Source organism: Bos mutus, chromosome 25 (genome assembly GCF_027580195.1).
Source record: "Bos mutus isolate GX-2022 chromosome 25, NWIPB_WYAK_1.1, whole genome shotgun sequence".
NCBI classification, from domain to species: domain Eukaryota; kingdom Metazoa; phylum Chordata; class Mammalia; order Artiodactyla; family Bovidae; genus Bos; species Bos mutus.
In genome coordinates this window covers 21536083-21550794 of record NC_091641.1, presented here as the reverse complement: position 1 = coordinate 21550794, position 14712 = coordinate 21536083, and the positions used below count along the sequence as shown (strand labels likewise).

The 14712-nt window shown below is 46.9% G+C and overlaps 1 protein-coding gene across 1 annotated transcript in view; it reads left to right on the top strand.

The window, feature by feature from the left end:
- Nucleotides 1-12757: 12757 nt before the first annotated feature.
- HS3ST2 (heparan sulfate-glucosamine 3-sulfotransferase 2) overlaps nt 12758-14712 on the top strand; it is a 115703-nt gene continuing 113748 nt past the window's right edge. Inside the window, exon 1 of the mRNA XM_005905327.2 lies at nt 12758-13250. Within this exon, the coding sequence (XP_005905389.2) occupies nt 12766-13250 (485 nt within the window). The 5' untranslated portion in view covers nt 12758-12765. The remainder of the gene's footprint in view (nt 13251-14712) is intronic.

Genomic DNA, 14712 nt, shown 5'->3' with positions numbered 1-14712 from the left:
GAGGATGAGATTGTGGGAATTGCAGCCCCATCTTCATGAGATTGTGGGAATTGCAGCACCCATCTTCAGCACAAGGAGGTGGGACACATCCAAGGTTATGGAGAGATGGAAGCTGGGGTGCCTGGTAACTTCATGGGACCCCCAGGTAGACAGACTGCCTACTACTGGAATTCCTTTAAATGAGACGGATATCCTATTTGAACTGCTGTTGCTTGGGGTTTCTCAGTTATATACAATCAAGTTAAATCACAATGGATACAAAGCTGAATGCCTATTCAAAGGGAAATGGCTAAGTCAACACTGATCTATAAAAAAATGTAAAGTGGAAACAACTTGAGGCATCATATGTATTATGAAACACTTTGCAGAGACTGAGTTAAATCTACAGGCATTAACATGTTGAGTAAAAAAAGCATGTTGCAGTATATCATAGTTATACATGTATACCACTCCCCCAAACCCAATAAAGAATGCTGGCCATTTTTCCATAATTTTCTATATGAAAGCATAGAATAAAGACTGAAAGTGTACTACCTAAACTGTGATAATGTTAGTAACTTTTGGGGAGAGGACAAAAATTGCTGGGGGATGGTCAAAGGGCACCATATCTTTGGCTGCACTCTTTTACATTTTTACAAAAGGAATGATTCATGTACTACTTGTATGGTACAAATTAATTGTTTCCCACCTACCCACCAGCTGACCTTCTTAAACTGTTGACTTGCCTGCTGCTTGCTGCCTGGAGGGTCCCTATTTGAACTGTCAGAGCTTAAGACTCAGACCTGGAGGAGAAGCCTCTCCCACACATAGAGATTGAGAGCCACCATCTGAGTGTGTTTCATTGGAGAAGTTCAAGATTCTTTCATAACCCCTCTAATACACAGACTGTATTTCTTACAGTACCACTATGTCTAAAGGAATGAAATAAAAGTATTAATCTACAGGGACAAAGACAGTGAGAGGACATGAGAGCAAATGAGAAACTATCTAAAAAAAAAAACAAATTGAAAACAGCATCCAGTACAGCAGAGCTGAGAAAGTTGCACGGAACGCCTGAAATAGGAAATACTGCACAAGAGAGTCTGCAGAAGGCTGAGTCCTTAGAGTCATCAGAGTTGCAGAAAGCGGGAAAGAGGTACAAGCCTGAGCAGCTGCACCCTGAGGTATCCTGTGCCGTGCACACAACTGGAAAATTATGCGGCCCGCTTTCTAGCTTATTCTACAGAAAAACTGCCTAAGATGACCTCAGGCAGGGAGACCTTAGAGTGGTGAGAAGGGAGGAGTGTTGATATGAAGCAAGGGGCATCAGGCTCAAGTCATCCTCCTGTATGGTATTTATTCAAAGGTCCCCTGCCAGATTCTTCTGTTTAGTTCTCACTTTTTAATGAGGCCAGTTTTGAGTCTGCTAGTTGCTTGAGAATAGCATGGGGCAGGGTTGAAGATAGCAATCTGGGCAGTTGGCAATTTTGTTTTGGTTTTATGGTCTCAAAATGATTCTTGCCTGTCTTCTGCCTCTGGGGCAGATCTTCTCTCTGGATGAGATCAGATACCACAAGGGCTTTCAACAGAAGGATCCATCTCATTGTTGAGATGACTTTAGGAGACCTGTTGGGGTTGTGTCTGCTCAGGAGAACAAAATACTCTAGGTATTTTAAACAGAAGGAATTTAATACAAGAGATTGGTTCTAAAAGTTATGGAAGGGTAGGAGAAGCAAAAAAAAGGAAGGCTAAATTTACTTAGAAATTAGTAATTAATTAAAGGAAGTATCCCTACTTCTGCAGGAGCAAAAGGGAAAATGATATTGCAGGACATGACTACAACATCATTGTGATTCCTGGAGCATCTGTTACTGTGGCTGCTGCCTTAGGAACCACAGCCACATCCACCTTGCAAGAAGCCAAGAGGTCACATTGCCACTAACAATGCAGGATCCTGGACCTCAAATTGTCTGAGAGGTGGAGGGTCTGCAACACCCATGAGTTCTGTGCAGCTAAGGTTATAGGAGTCATGTATGGATGTGAGAACTGGACTATAAAGAAGGCCAAGTGCTGAAGAATTGATGCTTTCGAACTGTGATTCTGGAGAAGACTCTTGAGAGTCCCTTGGACAGCAAGGAGATCAAAGCAGTCAATCTTAAATGAAATCAACCCTGAATATTCATTGGAAGGACTGATGCTGAAGCTCCAATACTTTGGCCATCTAATGCGAATAGCCAACTCATTGGAAAGGACCCCGATGCTGGGAAAGATTGAGGGTATGAGGAGAAAGGGGGGACAGAGGATGAGATGGTTGGATGGCATCACCGATTCAATACACATGAACCTGGACAAACTCCAGGAGATGGTGAGGGACAGGGAAGCCTGGCATGCTGCAGTCCGTGGGGTTGCAAAGAGTCAGACATGACTTGGCAACTGAACAGCAAGAACAAGGCTATAGGAATGTCCATTTCAATCTCCATGCTACATGAACAAGAAGTGAGAAACCTGCATTTAACCAAAAGTTCTGCTGCTGCTAATGCTATGTAAGACACTTCCAGAAGCATAGTTTCTCTCTTCCATTTATTTTCGTATCTCCTGCCAAGAACTCCCATTGGGCAAACCTAATTGGAAATTAGCTGGCAAGGGATTCTGGGAAATGTGGCTTTCAGGCTTCCCGAATCTTGCAGTCCAAAGGAAAGCATGGAAGAGTAGGGATAGAAATGAGAGAAAAGAAATAACTGACTGGCTACTGCAGGAATTTAGGTGAGAAAGAATGATAACTTGGACTAAGATGATGGCAATGGAGGTTGGGAGAGGAATCAAATTCAGAAGATATTCTGAGGGGAGAGTCAACAGGATTTGCTCACAGATCAGATGGGGGATGAGGAAAAAGAGGAGTCAAGGCTAGCTCAAGATTATTCTTGACTTGAGCAAATGGAAGATGAGAGTTGTCATTTACTTAGATGACTAAGAATATAATAAAAGTAAATTTAGGGAACTAGCAGGAGTTCAGTTTGGGACATGTTTGGTTAGAGATGCCTATTAGATGTCCAGGTGGAGATGTCTGAGTAGACAGTTAAGGAGAAAAGAGATGGGCATTTGAGATGTAGTAGTTTGGGCTTCCATTCGACTCAGTGGTAAAAAATCCACCTGCTAAGCAGGAGACAATGGGTTCAGTCCTTGGGGCAGGAAGATCCCCTGGAGAAGGAAATGGCAGCCCACTCCAGTATTCCTGCCTGGGAAATCCTGTGGGCAGAGGAGCCTGGCGGGCTACAGTCCATGGAGTTGCAAAGAGTGGGACACGACCTGGTGACTAAATAACAGTAAGTTTATAAGTGGAATGTAAAGTCATAAGGCTTAGGATCTCACTAAGGGAGGAAGTGTAGATAAAAAAGAGGTAGTGTCCAAGGCGATGGCACCCCACTCCAGTACTCCTGCCTGGAAAATCCCATGGACAGAGGAGCCTGGTAGGCTGCAGTCCATGGGGTCGCTAAGAGTCGGACACGACTGAGCGACTTCACTTTCACTTTTCACTTTCATGCATTGGAGAAGGAAATGACAACCCACTCCAGTATTCTTGCCTAGAGAATCCCAGGGATGGGGGAGCCTGGTGGGCTGCCGTCTGTGGGATTGCACAGAGTCGGACATGACTGAAGCAACTTAGCAGCAGCAGTGTCCAAGGACAGATCCCTGGGATACTTCAAGTTAGAGGTCACAGAGACAAAAAACTATCACAGGAAGCTTAGAACGAGAAGCAGAGAGGTGAAAAAAACCTGAAAAATTCGGTGTCTTGAAATTCTGGTGGAGAAAAATTTTCAAGAAGAAAAGAGTCAATGATGTCAAATGCTGCTTAGAGGTCAGGTTCAATGAAGACCAAGAATTGACTTGAGTTTAGCACTATTGATGAGAACAGCTTTAGAAGAGAGGTGGGAGCATAAGCCTGATTGGAATAGGCTCCAGGGTGAGTGGATGGAGAGAATCTGTAGTCAGTGACTACAGATCTCTCTTAAGTTGAGATGTAAAGAGAAAAATATAAATAGTCAAGATGAGGTCAAAACAGAGCTACTTCTCTCTTTGCTTTTTAAGATGGAAGAAGTATCCATTTATTTGTATGCTGACAGGAAGGACCCAGTCGAGAGAGAGAAAACTGATAATACAGGAAAAAAAGGGAAGGACTGCCAGAGTCATGTCCTTGAACAGACAACAGGGGATTGGATACAGTATACAAGTGGAGTGGTTGGTCTTACCTAAAAACAGACCATAATCTTATAGTAACAGAACAGTGAATAAAGTGTATGAACACAGTTATAGGCAGGTGGGTAGAGGCGATGGTTTATGTTCTCTTTCGATTGCTTCTATTCACCAGTGAAGTAGGAAGCAAGGCCATCAGCTGATGGGGATAGGAGAGGTGATAAGAGGTTTAGGAGAAGGAACTAGATAGACAGTTACACAGGGGAATGGGAGGATGAATGGGCTGGGGAAACGCAGTATGATTGCGAGGAAGTGTTAAGAGTCCACTTGAGGCTAGAAATGATGAATTTTAATTTAGATTAGTCATCGTGTTTCTGCATTTACTGTGTTCAGCTGTCTGGGTGCAGGCATAGGGCACTGAGTAGGCAGAGAGTTGATTGTAACCAGGAAATACAGCACAGTGAGAGAGGGTCAAGGGAGTTGACGACATAAAAAAAAAAAAGTGATTGTGATGCTTATCCATGGAATTCAGACTGAATAAAGAGGGAAGAGTGGATGTGAAGAAGGTGATCAATAGAGAATTCACTCCTTTAAGTTGTCCAACATCCTCAGGGCTAAAATTATTGTTCTTCAGGCAAAGGGGTCTTTGAGGGTGTTACCTATCTATTAATACTTATGCAATAAGCATTTATTGAATGCCTGCCATGAACTGTTCAGAGAGAATATTTGGCTACTTCCCTAGAAACATTTAAAATATCAAGGAGATAAGTTGGTTCCAAAGTAGGGGTTGGGTCTCAGGTGACTAATGAAAACAGAGGTTGATTTTACTTTTTTGTCAAAAAACTTTCAAGTAGGTTGAAAGATGAATGTTTAGTTGAAAAGTACATATCTGTATCAATCAAAATTGTTGTTGTAGTTTAGTTGCTGAGTCATGTCTGGTTCTTTTGTGACCCCATGGAGCCTGCCAGGCTCTTCTGTCCATGGGATTCTCCAGGCAAGAATACTGGAGTGGGTTGTCATTTCCTTCTTCAGAAGATCTTCCCGACCCAGAGGTCAAACTCACATCTGCTTGGCAGGTGGATTCTTTACCACTGAGCTACCTAGGAAGACCCATCAATCAAAATAACTTAAATCAAAAATAATTTATTGCTGGATGTAATTGAAAAGTCTGCAGCCTAATAATGGCTAATGTTTATTGAGGGCTTATTGTTAATGAGGTTCTGTTCTAAGTGCATTACATTTATAATCTTGCTTAAGCTTATTAACAGAGCCATGATTTGAACTCAGTTGTGTGTTTCCAGACACTGTACTCCTAACCATGATGCTTTACTATCTCTTCAAGAGATAGCTTCAGGCAAAGCTGGATCCAGGGATTCAAACATTATACCAGGACACAGTCACTCCCACTCTGCTCTCTTTTGTGGTGAATTAATTCACATGTCTGCTAGGTTCTCTCCATTCATGGTAGCTTCAGGCTTACACCATCCTTACATCCAGCATTTCCAGAAGAAAGTTATTTTTTCTTTCTGAAAGTACTAGACCTACATAGGTCTGTACTTAATGGCATGAAACAGATTCACAATATTGTTAGGAAAAAACAGTAGTAGTTACGGACTGGCCCATAAATAAACAAGCCAACGCATTTATAATTGGAAGGATGTAAAAAAAATTAATGACAGTTATTTATGATGTTATGATTTGGGAGAGTTTTTTCTTTTTGCTTCTCAGTATTTTCATTTATTTCTACATAGGGAATGCATTATCTGTATAATAAAAATGTTGAAAGAAAACAAAAAATTCAATATACGCAGACAGATATATCTCCCTAAATTGTTCTCTGTACCTAGGTAGATCTTTTACTCCTATACCACTAAAATCTACATCACAGGAAATTGATAAATTGGGAGTGACAGCACCAGTAGGGACATTCTTATCTGTGCCCACTTGGTTAAAGAAGGTGTACCAACAGCTCAGCTCTACCATATTATTGTACAGGTGAACAGGCTTAGTATCTTCTCTAACATTATAAATAATTCACTTTGGAAATATTTTGAAGTGAAATATTAGTTCTTTTTTGGAAGCCATAATGGAGTAATATTTAGGGGTCCATTAAGAAGGAGAAAGGAGATAAAGAAACCAAGGTTTCTCTGGTGGTCCTGTGGTTGAGAATCTGCCTTGCAGTGCAGGGGACACCGGTTCAATTCCTGGTCTGGGGAGATCCCCCGTGAGGCAGATAAGCCTGTGTGCCACAACTACTGAGCCCACACACTTGAGCCTGTATGTTGCAACTACTGGAGCCCTTACACCCTAGAGCCTGTGCTCCACAACAAGAAAGCCCACTTCAGTAAGTCTGCAGAGTAGCCCCCGCTCACCACAACTAGAGAAAGCCCAGAAAGCCCATACACAGCAATTAAGACCCAGCACAGCCAAAAACCAAAATTAATAAAAATTCAAAAACATGAAACCAAGGGAGTCCCTACATGAAAATGCGCCCAAATTCCAAGTATCAGGCTAAGTTGGAACTAACTGTTTCATCCCCACCACCAAAGAATTCACAGTCTTAGTAGGAAGGCAAGATGGTGAGATGGGATGGAGATAAGACAATGTGGGTTAAATAATGCAGGAGGGAAGGTGGGGGTGTGTAACAGCACTGACCCAAGGGAACATTATGGGTAAAGCTGATTGTCAATCTCTCCATTTATGCTTTTTTACACTAGTTTGCCCCTTCTTCCCCCTGCAGTGTCTTTGAGAACATGGAAAATTCAATCTACTTGACATGGTTTCCTCAGTTTTACAATAGGGATGGTAACAATCTGTGCCACGTTTATTGAGGGGATTAGATTAGGTAACGCATCTAAATGTTTTGCCCAGTGCCTACTGCTGAGTGAATGCTCAGCGTGTGTGTGTGTGTGTGTTAGTTGCTCAGTCAAGTCCAAATCTTTGTGACTCCACGGAGCTCACCAGGCTCCTTTGTCCATGGAATTCCCCAGTCAAGAATACTGGAGTGGATAGCCATTCCCTTTTCCAGGGGATCTTCCCAACCTAGGGATCAAGCCCACATCTTCTGCATTGCAGGCAGATTCTTTACCATCCGAGCCACCTCGGAAGCCCCAAATGCTCAGTAAGGAGTGCCTGTTATTGTTATGATTATCGTTGCCAAGGGCAGAAGTAAATCAACATGGAGAGTGACAAAAGGCTTGTAATCTTACAAAGTTCTTAAAATTAATCACGGTTCCTGGTCTAGATTTGGCTCCCTTCTATAGGCAGTAGCTGGTCCCTGGAACTTTTGCCCTCTGATTTTATCCAGAGAAGGAAGCATGAGTAAAATCTTCTCTCATCATCACCCCCAGCTTCTTTCTTAAGTGTAGAATATTCATTCACATCCTCTTGGCTCAGATGTGAACTTTTCATCTCACACAAGCTGCAGACCATATGACTTCATTTCACAGTCTTTTGCCTCATCAGAACCACCCTCTTCTGAAAATTTTTCTCACATTTTACAAAACTCAGCACTAGGGAAAATTTTTTTAAATGACACTGAAATAAAACTGAATAATAAGACTTGATTGGGTCCAAAGACTTAAGGGAAAGAAAATGTCCTTATTTTATAATTTCAAATTCAAGGTCTTACATGAAGGGTATTAGAGTGGGAAGGAAGATTCAAGATACTGCTGGTAAAAAAGAGAAAACAAAGACTCAGAAAGAAAAGGATGAGACAGAAATGAATGAATTCTATGGTTGTTATTCTTTTTATGAGCCCAGTTCTCCAGACTTCTTGTTAAATCTGTGTATTACCTTGGAGTATTTTTTTTCCTGTGTGAGCTATTTAAAATTCTGCTTTTTGTTTATATTAGCTGGAGTCAGTTTCTGTTGCCTGTAACTCAGTAGCCCTTACTGATTTGCAAATAAAGCCAAAAAAGCAATTAAGAGTCAGAAGAAAACAAGATATAAAGAGGACTAGAGCAGATGAGAAAGTGGTTGGATCCTATGACTGCCCAAAGTTTGGAGGATCCAGTCCTAGTCTGTGTATATCCTTAAAAATAAGCCCCATCCCACTTCCATAATTTTTTAAAATTAGAATGGTCCCTGTTCCTTGTAACTGAGGTGGCAACTGATTTTTGTATTAACCAGGACTCTTTCAATTCCAAGTAACAGAAAGGTAATGAATCACTTGGAGCAAAAAGTCGAGGGACCACGCTTCAGGCATGGCTAGATTACATACTACCAGGAATTCAATTCTCCTTCAGTCCTGCTCTCCTTTCTGTTTGCTTCATTCCCCAGGGTTTCCCTTCTTGATGATAGAGATTGCCATTGGAAACTTTGGGAGTATTTTGTACTAGTTCATCATTGTGGCTTAGTGGTAAAGACTCTGCCTGCCAAGCAGGAGACCTGGGTTCAACACCTGGGTCAGGAAGATCCCCTGGAGAAGGAAATGGCAACCCATTTTAGTATTCTTGCCTGGAGAATCCCATGGACAGAGAAGCCTAGCAGGCTATAGTTCATGGGGTCGCAAAGAGTCGAATACAACTGAGTGACTACACAACAACAACAACAACAACAACTACAACAAAATCATCTCAGAAGAAAAAGTTTCTGTTTCCAATAGTTTCAACAAAAGTTCTGTGGTTGATGCTCATTGGAAATCACTGAGTTGCTTTCAATGAACTGTGATTAGAAAATTGTGATTGACAGGGCTTGGTCATAATGCCTGCCCTTGAACTAGGCTCAGCTCACACAAATCACATTGGAACAGAATGAGGGAAAACTTTACAAGACCAGTAGAGATTATGAGTTGCCTTCCATAAGTTTTGTTCAGGTTCTTTCTGGGTCATGAAACACTCATGTATTAGCCAGGAATATAACCATCTGGAATCGAGATTACATTTCAAAGGATCTCTTGAAGCTAAAAAGCTGGACGACAATGTTCAGATCCACTGAATACAAGTAGAAGTGATGAGACCACTTCCAGGAAATGTCCTCAAAGCAATATGTCAGGATTATCTGTCCTTTCTTCTTTTCCTATGTACAGAATGTGAACAGTATGGCTGGAGATGAATAAGTCATCTTTGAATACATAGTGATTTGGGGATGGAGGAAATTCATGGTGGAGCCTAGATCCCTAACACTGTGGAGACAAGTCAACCCTGAATCATCTTTCTGTGATAGAAAAGTAAACTTATATCTTGTTTAGTTGAGTGCTATTTAACAAACCACACAACTTTTCACTTTTATGCACTGGAGAAGGAAATGGCAACCCACTCCAGTGTTCTTGCCTGGAGAATCCCAGGGACGGGGGAGCCTGGTGGGCTGCCGTCTATGGGGTCGCACAGAGTTGGACACGACTGACCGACTCAGCAGCAGCAGCAGCAACCCAACATAATCTGACCTGAACTCCCCAGAGGAAAATCTTGGCACTTCTGGAGAAAGATATGGGTAGGGATGAAGCACAGGTATGTCCATTGTCTCACTCCCTGAAAAATTTTGTCTCGGTCATGGTCATTACTCTGGTTGGAAGTCTGAAGAGGGAAATCTGTCTGGCTGTGATGAATCTGAATATCCAGAAATTTCTGAGTTTATTAGTTTAAATACAAAATTAATCTGAAAGTTGAATCAAGCACAGAATTATCAGAAATGGCTATATCCATGTTTTTTTCCACCCAGGGGAAAAAAAAAAAACACCTGTCAGAGTGGATTAAGCCACATTTAACCTTGTAACTTTAACAATGAAGTGTTGAAATAGCAGGTTTGCAATGTGGAAAACTGCTGAAAGTACATATTAGAACTTATTTCAACATATTTGTTTTGACATTTTTATTAAGAATTTGAGTGAGGAATTAATTAAATTGTAATCAAACACAGAGATGACATGATGTCAATAGAACAGTTCATGCGTTGAATAATGGAATCAGAATTACACAACATCAGAACCCCAAGAAGTTTAAGTTATCATAACTCCCTGTTTTACAGCTGAGGAAACTGAGGCTCAAAGATGTCAACTCACTTGCCCAAGGTATACCTGGAATCAAGGGTAAAGCTGTTGGCATACATTCTTTCTACTTTTTCTTTTTGAATAAATGAAAGCAATGTCATGATTCAAGTAGACATTTTTTTTTTTAAATGGAGGAGGGAAATGATGAGATCAAGATACTATTTAATCAGGCCAAATGTGTAAGTATCTAAGTCCAAAAAAGTCTACTGTACAAGCACAGTATGGGGCAGATGTGCCTTAATCAGCAGCACTTGTAAGAAACACTTAGAGATGTTACTTGGCTGCAAGCTTAAGCTGTCAGCAGTGTGATGCAGCTACAAGGAAAAGATAATGGAGTCATGGGTGGCATTCCTAGAAACAGAGTTTACAAAAGGGAGGGGGTGTCCTGTTGAACTTTTCAGTCTGTTGAGCTTTTCAATCTACACCTGGAATTCAGTCCCAGGTGTCAGACTTCAGAAGTGATACAGACAAATTAGTTCAGATCTAGGATGGAATTATGTGGGGAATGGGTCAAAGGAAGTAAGGAAACTGCAGAGCACTGTAACTAGTGCTCGAATCTTGGAATCTGACTGCCTGGGTTTCATCCCAGCTCCGTCAATTACTGAATATGTGTTCATTAAGCCTTAATCTCACTGTCTATAAGTTAGGAATTATAACAGTACCTATCTCTGAAGATAGATGAGGTAGTGCATGCCAAGTGATTTGTATGTTACTGGCACCAAAAAGCACTCAATAAATGTTAGGATTAAGGAAGTGACATGATGTGAGGATAATGGCAGCAATCTCGTAGGTTGTGGTGAATATTAAATGAGCTAACACATGCTCAGTGCTTGAAGAAAACGATAGTAGTGGAGGGACTGGCTTAAGATTTTTAGGGATGGGACTGGCTTGGGGTCAAAATATTCCCTGGCTTGGGCTAAGGTCCACAGAGCTTGACCAGATTATTTTCTGAAGAATGAACCCTGAAAAAAGTTCAGAGGGGTGCAGTGGGAGTGATGGTCATCACGCATACATTTCACGGGGTACTCACTTGGTGAACACCTGGATAAGATGACATGGCATTGTTTTGGAGTGACAGCCTAGCTTCATTCTTGGGTATGGTCATTGAGGACTGTCTGATGAACAGTTCTGCTTCAACTAGTGGGGTCATTCAGGGGAGTAATGGGGTTGCTCACTTAGGCCTGTTCTGGGCACAATCCATGAGAACTGTCCTGTGGCAGTCATGCAGAACTCACTGGAAGAGGAACCGCTCCCGGATAAAGTCCTCCCTGGGCCACTGGGGGACGTCCTGGATCTCAGGGATGCTCTGGGACCCTGGTCAGTTTCCCCGGGGAGCAGCTTGCCGCTAGGGGGCGGCTGCTGAGAGGACCCGCCCGCCGCCCGCGCGGAGTCCGCTCCTTTGGGACTCGCTCTCCAGCCAGGCCCGGAGGGAGGTGGAGTGACAGTGGGTGGGGGTGCACGCTTCATGGGTGTGAGACAGAGCGAGCCGCCTGGTGTGAGTCAGCGCGCGGGGGGCTAAGGAGCTCCCCGAATAGTCACGGAATCTCACTCAGGCTCGGCTCCTCCACCATCCCGTCTAGAGCGTGTGTCCAGTCCCGCGCCTGCGTGCGCACCCGACAGGATGTCCGATCCGGGGTTCTGGGTGTCCGTTGGGGGAAGAGGGGGTGGGCGGAAGAGGGAGTGTCCCTGTGGGTGTTTCTATGCCCAGGTTAGATTTCTCCCGCCCTGCCCCATGAGGGCTGCGGGGGGTGTGTGTCCCGCTCAGGTACGTATGTACCTGTGTTCGTGCATGCACGCGTATGTCAGTGTGGGGGGACCTTCCATCAGCGCGGGGTGCCTGCGTGTGCGCCAGGGTCTCTGGGTCTAGCTGTTGGCGCAATCTCGACCTGGGCTCCCACCCCCGGGTGTCGGGAAGCCCGCGTGGCCGGGGTGTCCAGCCTCCCGGAGGAGCAAAAAAGCCTCGACACCCTCACCACCCCAGCTGGCCCGGGCTCCTTAGGGAGCGGCATGCGTGGGGAGGCCCCGGGGTGGTGTGTCCCTGGAAGGGGTAAAGAGTAGGGGCGCAGGGGGGTGGGCCGGGTCCCCGGGCGGGGCGCGGGCTCGGGGGACCCGCGCGGCTGACGTCAGGCGACTCCTTAAATAGAGCCGGCAGCGCGCTCCGCTCGGCATTTCTCGAGGAGTCAGAACGCGGCCGGCGCCAGCGCCACCGTCCGGCCCGCGCGCCGGCCCGCACCGCCGCCGAGCGTTCGGGACGCCGAGCCGGGAGGATCCGAGATGGGGCTTCCGGCGCTGGGCGCGCTCCGAGCCCGGCGCACGTGAGAGCCGAGGAGCGCCGGGAGCCTCCCCGCTAGCCGGAGCCCCGTCGCCCAGGACGCGGGGATGTCGGAGGCGCCGCCGCCGGTTCCCAGAGGAGCCGCCGCCCCGGGGATCCCGGGGCACGGTGCGCGCCCGGGCCGGCAGCGCCTGGAGAAGACGGCACCCCCTACGCCCGACCCGCGTGGCCCGGGCCGCGCCGCGCGAGCCCTCTAGGCGGCCGCAGGGCCCCAGCAGCTCCGCCGCCGGCGCCCCCTCGGAAACCATGACCCCCGGCGCGGGCCCATGGAGCCATGGCCTATAGGGTCCTGGGCCGCGCGGGGCCACCTCAGCCGCGGAGGGCGCGCAGGCTGCTCTTCGCTTTCACGCTCTCGCTCTCCTGCACTTACCTGTGTTACAGCCTCCTGTGCTGCTGCGACGACCTCGGCCAGAGCCGCCTCCTCGGCGCCCCTCGCTGCCTCCGCGGCCCCGGAGCGGGCGGCCAGAAACTTCTCCAGGAGTCCCGCCCCTGCGATCCCTCGGGCCCGACGCCCGGCGAGCCCGGCGCTCCCAGCGCGCCCGCCGCCGGCGCGCCCTCCCCTCGCCTCTCTGGGTCCAACCACTCCGGCTCGCCGAAGCTGGGTACCAAGCGGCTGCCCCAAGCCCTCATCGTGGGCGTGAAGAAGGGGGGCACCCGCGCCGTGCTGGAGTTTATCCGCGTGCACCCGGACGTGCGGGCCTTGGGCACCGAGCCCCACTTCTTCGACAGGAACTACGGCCGCGGGCTGGACTGGTACAGGTAAGGAGGGGTGCCCCACCGCGCGCGCCCGGGCTCCATCCGGCCCCGTCCCCTGGGCCACCTCCTGAGCCCTCGCACCCCTTTACTCGGCTGGCTATGTGGGTTCCGACTGACACTTGGGGGAACTCTAACCGAAGGATTTACCCGGAACTTCCCAGTGATGGTGTAGACCGGCTCCGGTTTCCTGAACCGCAAAGGGCAGTTGACTCTGGACTCGTCAGAAGGGAAGGGAGACCGCTGGCCTGACCTCCGGGCCAGTTTGGAGGGCTGGCTCGGTGTCTAGACGCTGGGGTAAAGCTGGGTGCCAGGGGAAGGGGCAGCCAGGACAGGAGCTGCCTGAATGCAGCCGTCTCCTGAGCCTGGCCTAATCTTTCCAGGCATCTTGACCGACCTGGGGAAGGGACAGTTCGAACAGCGCCCCCTTGCGGCAGGGTCCTGCGCTTGGGCGAGGTCCCCGGAGTTCAGGCCGAACGACAGGGAGGCCCCTGAGGTGTCGGCGGGAGAAAGGTCCCTTTGGAGCCTCGTTCTCAGCTCCAGGTATTTGCTGCTGGATCTGGTCTGAGACGCCCAGGCGCTCTGACCCTGAATTCATGTTTTCAAATAGTGCAAACGACCCTGGATGTGAGTCTTGGCTCTGCCACTTAGCTTGAGCAAATTCCTAAAAACTCACTGAGCCTTGATTTTCTGGTCCATCGCAACTAGCAGGAAAGGTCCCTGACCCTTTGGCCTCGCAAGGGCTTTCTAAGTGCTTGAAAGGTGTAACAGGGACACTTTGCACTGGGCGGTGTTTCTAAGCCAGCAGCCAGGATATAGAATTCGAAATACTGGTGGGCCCCTCAGATGGAAGCTATCTAGGTTCACAGAGGGCAGCCAGTCATAGCAGACTGTCCACTCCCCCACTGCACTGTCAGGGATGACAGTCACCCAGGCTGGTGATATCTGGGGAGAGCCTGAAGCTTCTGGAAGGTAGCAGCCTCCACTATTAAATGCCTATCTACTTCCCAAGCCCTGTATGGTGTTGAGGTGTGGGGCTGGCCCATGTGTGAGCTGAGCAGGGCATCCCTGGGGGTGGTGTAATGTATGGGCTCCCCATAACACCTGGGTTACAGAATTCTCACCATTCACCTGACCCCTTGAAGACTTGCTAGAAATGTCTGCCTAGTAATGGCACTGGGTGGGTGGGTAACACGGTAGCTGACACAGTAGCTGAGGCCGTTCTTTAAGATAATTATGTTAAAGTAAGCCCTTTGGGGGTAGAAAGTCATAACCATATTGGATAAAGGACAACTTCATTAGAAGGAGGACCCCACTGGCCTCACTTATGGAACCCTGGATTTGTAAGAATCGGAGCAACAGGGCCAACTTGTCCCCTTGGCCTGGGAGCCCTGGTCATGGTTTAAGGGGCCAGGGGTGGGACATGCCCAGTCCTCAGGAGGCAGACACGCAGCCCATCTCCAGTGGT